The sequence below is a fragment of the Erigeron canadensis genome, chromosome 1 (assembly GCF_010389155.1).
Source record: "Erigeron canadensis isolate Cc75 chromosome 1, C_canadensis_v1, whole genome shotgun sequence".
Classification (NCBI taxonomy): Eukaryota; Viridiplantae; Streptophyta; class Magnoliopsida; order Asterales; family Asteraceae; genus Erigeron; species Erigeron canadensis.
In genome coordinates this window covers 55,191,941-55,199,716 of record NC_057761.1, presented here as the reverse complement: position 1 = coordinate 55,199,716, position 7,776 = coordinate 55,191,941, and the positions used below count along the sequence as shown (strand labels likewise).

At 34.9% G+C, this 7,776-nt stretch overlaps 1 protein-coding gene across 1 annotated transcript; it reads left to right on the top strand.

The window, feature by feature from the left end:
• The first annotated feature begins 802 nt into the window (after nucleotides 1-802).
• LOC122585767 lies at nucleotides 803-6,842 on the top strand. Its single transcript, XM_043757890.1, has 10 exons — nucleotides 803-870; nucleotides 1,106-1,340; nucleotides 2,751-2,858; nucleotides 3,033-3,202; nucleotides 3,336-3,469; nucleotides 3,959-4,136; nucleotides 4,235-4,793; nucleotides 5,613-5,725; nucleotides 6,085-6,325; nucleotides 6,427-6,842. The coding sequence occupies exons 1-10, from the start codon at nucleotides 803-805 to the stop codon at nucleotides 6,682-6,684; spliced, it is 2,064 nt and encodes a 687-aa protein (XP_043613825.1). The 3' UTR covers nucleotides 6,685-6,842.
• The last annotated feature ends 934 nt before the right edge of the window (nucleotides 6,843-7,776 follow it).

Genomic DNA, 7,776 nt, shown 5'->3' with positions numbered 1-7,776 from the left:
TATATATATATATATATATATTCAAGATTGTAAATGGATAGAAACAATGATGACAAGAGAGAACGAAAGATAGACTCAAAGAGTGTGTAGGGTGGTCAACTAGAGAGGAAAAAGAACTTTTTAGTGCCTAAAATATAAAAATGGGTGAGCCACTGATGATTTGGGTGAGTCAGCTTCCATGTAAGCTTAAATGATCACGTTTTTAATTAACAAAAATAATAGTTGTAACCGGTTACCTATTTAGTAGGTCATTTGTTACATCAATTAAACTAAATAATAAGTTTATTACATTACATAGACACCCGAGTCAATTATTACATAATATAAACAATCAACCATGGTTCATTACACTTCAAAACACTAAAGCCTCTTGTATTTTATATGCCATGTTTATTGTGGTATTGGTAATGTAATTATTAAAAACAGTAAAACTGTTCAAATTTATGTTATATGTATGCACTTGTGACCTGATAGGTTGCTTCGACCCGTTTTATTTTTTTCTACGTCAACTAAATTGTTAAGGACCTACGTAATTTGAAATTACAACGCTAAAAACAAAAGTTAGGAAGGCTAAAAAAATTGAAATCATGCATGTCCGCCACGTGTTACCAATTTCGTATTACACACACCCACTCCTTCTGCAAACTGATCATCGTTTGCAAAATCTAATCGGTTACAGGATCCAAAATTCAAATATATCAAATCAAATCAAGCCAAACATATTTATGGATCTGTCTATCTAATTGAAATATAAATCGATAAAATTATCTATCTACATATATTCCCTCAACAAAATAATTAAATGGAGAGAACGAAGAAGATGCTTCATTTATCTACAATCGCTGACGATGTTCTCCAACGTTGCGCTCTGTACGTATAATATAACTAACCGATCCACATCTTTTTATAAATTTCAATCTATTTATTTAATACATTTTTGACCTAGCTAGATATATATATGTCTGGTTTCAAAATTTACTGTATTTGTTATATGCATTATACCTAAGCATTTTTAGTGCAAAAGTATATGTTACATGCGTTATAATTAAGTCGGTATTTGTTATATGCGTTATTTTGATTGATTGAAAATAAATTTAATTTACAGGAAACTAGAAAAGCCCGTGAGCGGTTTGGTGGAAGAGTTCGAAAAAGTATCGAAAGGGGAAATAAAAAGAGAAAATTATTCGAGGAAATTAGTGGAATTTTGTTGCTCAAAAACCTTGTATGAAGTTTGTAAAGATGTTGAACAATCGATCAGGGAAGGAACCTTTAGTCGGTTAACATTCGATATGATGCTCGCTTGGGAGACCCCCACTTCCCTCGATGCCCAATCTCATTCGGTACAATATACTACTCTTCAAATATTAGAGTTTATGTTAGTCACCATTTCGTCCAATATATTGTCATCCAATGCCATGTGTAATAGTGAACTGGCATCGCCACATCATAACAAAGTTACTTACATATGCATTTGTGACAGAATAAAAGCTTGTACATTGAAAGGTTACAAAAGATTAGGTTATTACATATAAGGACAATTTGGTGAATGTGCGTTACATCTTGGACCCATTGGTAAGGCCGTAGACCTTGGAGAAATCCATAAGGGTTCGAATCTCACTTCCTACTTTTGTAGGTTTGATTATTTTTGGGGGGGGGGGGGGGGGGTTCGAGAGTCCTGAGTTTCATCCCAGGCAAGCGGGGTTCGACATACTGCCCAATTATGGTGTATCGAATGCTAATTACTAACGACTAACTCGTTTTTCAAAAAACAAAAAAAATAGTTGATCTTTTGAATGATAAACTTTGAAGAATACAAAGTACAAAGTTTCAAAATTGTTGATTGCTTTTTGTTTGACAGTCTATACTAAATTAAACCCCTAAGTATGAGGTTACCGATTGAAGGAATGATGTTATATAGGTATATTGTAGCTAATGATGTTATTGGGAGAGTGGAAGCCCGGAAGGTGTGACTTTTTAGTTTATCACAAATCGAGGAGGAAGGAGGATTTGGTACTGTTGGATTTGATTGACTTTATACGAGTATACTAGTAGTTTGTGTTCTCCTTAACGTTTTTTGGCATCATATATTTTATAAGATATGGAAAGAAAGTTAGGTAAATGCTACTAGTAAACATATACATTAGGGAGCTTTACACTTTGGAGCTAAGATAGTGAATCTCAAAAAAATCATTATAATGGTGGTGAGGCAATGGCAATAAAGATGGTTTTAGCGTGGTTTCAATTCCTGACATGACATGAAAAGAAATGATTGTGGTTAAACTAGTTTGGGTCACAAAAGTGTCCATAGGTCTAATATGTATAATAAATGGAATGTTTTTGGTTGACCTTTATGGCGTGGCTAAAAATGTTTGAATACATCATATCCATCATGTACCTTTGATTATAGTATGTGGTAAACAAGTTAATACAATTAACCTATTTCTTGAATTTTTAACTTTTCTACACAATATACTAAATGGGTTGGATTAGGTTGGGATATCTAAAGTCGAAACCCATCAACATGCGTAGCTGAACTCGTCAACCTAAACATGATATGAAGTGGTCGCCCTAGGTTTTACCCATTTATTATCTTTGACCAACTGTTTTACATGCTTGACCGCTGCATCCTCAATATGTTTATGCTTTTATGTACCATTTAATAGTTTGCCATATTTTTTCTTAACTCATTTCAAATTTCTTTTTCTTTTTTCTTATATGAGTTTTTAACGTTTTCTTTTTCCAATGTCTAGGAATGTGTGGCGAAGGAGAAAGAAGAGAGGAAGCAACATGCAACAGCAAATACGTCAAACAAACAAGATGACATTCCCCTGTTTTATTCAGACATCATGCCCCTCCTTGTAAGACATGTTTTTGCATCCATATTCCACGTAGTGTTTCAAAAATTACTTTATTCATGTATTATATTCCCAACAGACAAGGCCATGTAATAGATGTAGTTGATCCAAGGCTTCCCATTTGCAAGTATCTATATGCATGTTATCCTTTGTAATCTATATATGTTGACTTGGTAGGTCAACAATAAACCGAGTGTTGGAGAACATGCGTTTGTATGGTTGGGATCATTGGTTCCTTTGGTGGCTGATTTTATCAATGGGAGATTTACTTTTGAGACACTAACAGCGTCTACAGAGAACCGCCTTCATTTCCCTGCTTACGACAAATTCCTTCAAGAGATTGACAAGTAATTCATCAACTTGTTGTTTTGATTCCAGATAAACTATTATGTGAAACAATTGGAAATATGCAAATTTGTAACAATGGACTTGATGATTAATGTAAACTTGGTTTTTCAATTTGTCTGGCCTTGTTATCAGATGTGTACAACATTTGCAAAAGCAAGCAACACCAAGGAATGTTGAAATGGCAGATGATGAGTTCATTCTACATGTTGAGGGGACTGCAAGTTCACAGAGAGTGATACGTCATATTGGGAAACAAAGTTGGCCTGGTTTGTGTTGGATTTATATGTTCCCTTTCTCTTTTGGCCCTTCTATATTCTGTTAATGATGTTGGCCCGTTTACTTATGAGGGGTCGATCTGGGTTTCTGTTTTATTTTTAGCAGGTCAATTAGGTGAATAGCAATATTAGCTAAAAGGGAAACGGGTCAAAATGGTAGAAAGTCACTCATCCCAAGTGTATGTTAATGAATACAACCTAGTACCTACGATATCATGTTAATGATTTTTTTAAAAAAAAATATCGTTATTGGATTCATATATTTTTATGATCATATATAACATAAAACTTCTCTGTTGATACTTCTAAATATGACTTGTGTTTCGGGCCAACCTTACCCAACCCAGCCGATAGTTTTTTCTTTTCATATTGCCTGTAGCCGACCTGCCCATTTTCTACCTATACCTCTACATAACTATATACATTTAGAAAGGTGAGATTATACGTCTTGTGCTACTCTCAGATAACTGATATTTGTAGGTAGGCTTACGTTAACAAATTATGCACTGTACTTTGAGGCATCGGGTTCAGTGTCATATGAAGATGCATTCAAACTTGACTTGTCAAAGGACATCAAACAGTCAATTAAACCAGCAGCCACAGGCCCTTTTGGTGCTCCTCTTTTCGACAAAGCCATTGCTTACGAGTCTGCTGAGCTGTGAGAATAGTTACTGCTTCAAACTGAATAATATGAGATTGATTACTTTAACAAAGCATTAACCTCTTGTAATTTTATATTTTCTTGAAATTATTCAGGGAAGACGGCTTCCAGATTGAGTTCCCAGAATTGACTAGCTCAACAAGACGCGACCATTGGCTTGCTCTTGTGAAAGAAATTCTGTTATTGCACAAGTTTTTAGCAAAATTTAAGGTGGAATCTCCCCTACAAGAGTGGGAGATGCATGCAAGGACCATATTAGGGATAATAAGACTCCATGCAGCCCGAGAAATGCTAAGAATTTCTCCACCGACTCCAAAAAGTTTTTTGATCTTTACACTTTTCGATGAGCTGCCTACAGGGAGCCATGTTTTAGAAGAACTCGCCGAGAGCCTAAAAACAGTTAGAAGTGGACACCCATGCAGTGCTAGCTCTATATTACGAAACTTGAATGTCTCGCATGCTTGTATCTCGTGTGCTGAATCAGAAATAGGGCCCGAACAATCTGAAATTGTAAGTAATCAACCCGAGAATATAGAGTCTTTGGAGACAGCTGTTGAACAAGTAAGAGAGGAAGCAAAAGAAATCAATACTGCTAAAGCTACTACCGATGAACTCAAAGATGATGGTATTGGTGACAGTGCTCTTGTATTAATGGTACTAATCTTAAAAATCTTATAATCATAATTCATGGCACTAGAGGTGGCAAAAGGGGTGGGCTAGACAATAGGCAACAAATGTGACATGTTTTTAGTACGGGGAGTTGAGGACGGGTCAAGTCAATCCGCTAACACCTATCTTTTCATTCTTTAAAAATAAATACTAGTAGCAAATATATGTTACTTTTTATTGTTGAAATGACATTATCTCAGTAATAATAGCTAGTTTAGGTGGCTCTATGCACTAATGATAGGATTTAGGCCACATTCAACTTGCCTGACCCATTTGACTTACTTCCGTTCTAGCGGGCCCTTTTGCCTTATTTAACATGATCCGCTTTAAATACAGCACAACCCTGGCTGACTCATTCATTAGTGAATTGGTTGGAGTTGCCTGCTCCACTTTCTAGTGGTTATTAGGTTTTGCTAGAGCATGTTGGCGTGCAAATTAGGTTGCAGTTTTTGTACCGTTTCTTTCTACAAAAAATCTATAACTTCACATCAACTTTCTTACAAACGGGTCAACATAGAGGGATCACTGTTCAGGTTACCCAATGAAAGTGAGCCTTTGACTCTTGACTCTTGAGGTACATGGCCTAACCGGTATTCCTATGGTCGTTTCCAGACTTTCTCCCCGTGGCCATCCCAAGATGTTTACCCTGTGAGGTTCAAACCTGGATCTCTTCTTAGACCATAAGAACGCCTTACCACTAGACCACCTTGGAGATAGTTTAGACATCAATTTCTTTTCCTTGTACATAAATAATGGTTATGTTTTTGAGGCGTTTGATTTTTCAATATAATTTTTGTTTTACAGGAGCTTATTAATCGATTCAAAAGTGTGTTGCCATGGTTTCAAGAGGTTATTGAGTGGGAAAGACCTGTAACCACCATTATGGTACTCGGCACTTCACTTCTCGTTGTCTACAAGTAAGTGACTGCAAGTAAACTCTCTAGAAGCTTAGGTAATGTTTAAAAATGGGCATTTTTTGATCGTGGTGGTTTTTTTTGACCCATAAAAATTATACAGTTCTTTTACTTGTATAAATAATTTGTTGCAAATTATGATTACAAGTTTCAGTGTGAAACTAAATCTATTAATTATATAAATCTTTTAGGAGGTTTATGTGCATTAACGTTACACTTTGGGTTGGTTTGACCCATTTGACTTGTTTCCATGGCCGTTACTTTCTATCTACCTGTTTGACATGCTATAAATAGAGCTTGACCCAAATTGACCGCTTTGTAAGAAAACGTGATTGCAGCTAAATGGTATCTTTTTTTGGCAGAGAGTGGGTTGGGAAGGCCATAGCTGCATCTTTATTGTGGATGGTTTTGAAGATGATTTGGGCAAGAAAAGACGAAGTAGGCAAACAAACCAAGTTTATTGTGCCCACTCCTCCAGACCAGACAACAATGGATAGTATAGTAGCCGCACAACATGCAATCAACAATACTTACAACATTATGCAGTTGATCAACATTTCACTACTCAAAGTATGGTCAATATGGCTTGCCAATGCCCCTAAGGTATAAAAACCACATCAATTAGTGACACACCCCTACTGTTACTTTTATCCAGCACTTTGACCTATTGTATGTGTCTTGCTATTGTATCGGATCCTATGCAGCACACAGATACGGTGATTACCACTATGCTTGGATGTGCAGTCGTATTAGTACTCATTCCTCTCAAATATATCATCATGACAGTTTTATTATCTACCTTTGCAATGACATTGAAATCAGGAGATCGTAGAGACAAGAAAAACAAAATGGGGAACCGGAGATTGAAAGGATGGTGGGACTCTATCCCAGTTATCCCAGTTGAAGTAGTTGTTCAGAAGATGGAAAAACCTCCTGAAGAATCAGAGAAGAAAAATGAGTAACTTTTTTAGTTTTTTCCGTCTAGACTCTAGTCCCACTTTATTTTGGAAATAGATATACTTATTAAGAATATACGGTTGTATTAATAAGGTTAATTAAGTGTAGGCATAGAAAATTGTTAAAAATTATAGGTAATATATTCGCATAATTTGTTTGGAAGTTAGCTTTTGTATATATGTATTGATCGTGTTGATATCTGAAAATGATGTTGTTGGTTGATTTCTTGGTCATTTCTTATGTTATATCATCAAATGTTAGACGGTGCATGACTTGTATATATATGTTTATATGGAATGATATACATACATAATCATTATTATTGCTCACTCACGTAGTCACGTATAATGCCCAATGTTGATGTTGTTTAATTACCAGACGTAGATGAAATCAGTTTTGATTGCTGATAAGGTGGTGATGTCTGTGGAGTCAAAGGGGGTTTCTTCCCCAAACAGAATCCAATCCCTACATAGACAGTTTTGACACTATTCAGAGATAGAGAGACTGTTTCGATCCCCGGCCAAATGATTAAAAAGCATGGGGTGTAAAGAGTTCGCTCAATCCATATATATTTATTTAAAAAATATTATGTTTTTTAATCAGTGTTATGGGTCAAAATATGAGATGCTATTATGCTAACTCTAACATTAGAAGTATATTCATAGCAATGAAACTTAAAAAGAGTACAATTGCTTAGACTCCAATATGGACAACCAACCGGATTAAGATTCTTTAAAGTTATCTCAATCCCAAATAAAGTTTAAGCCCCGGGACATTAGTAAGGCAATTTGAGAATAGTTATATGCCAATTATATTGAATGGTTGAATTGTATAAATAATGTTTGTATATATTAAGTAAAAAATAAGTATCTGACGGTTATTTTTGTTTATTAAATTTGACGTAAAGAATATATCAAGTAATTAATTACTATTAAATATGTTAAGTAAAAAAGAAACAATATCTAAATACAATATATTCACAAAATCAGAGAAGCAAATACATTTAAGTTATCTAAATGAGTTGATATATACCACTTAAAATAATAAATTTAAATATTTTAAATCAGTTTCACTATTTTTTTTTAGAACATTAGTTT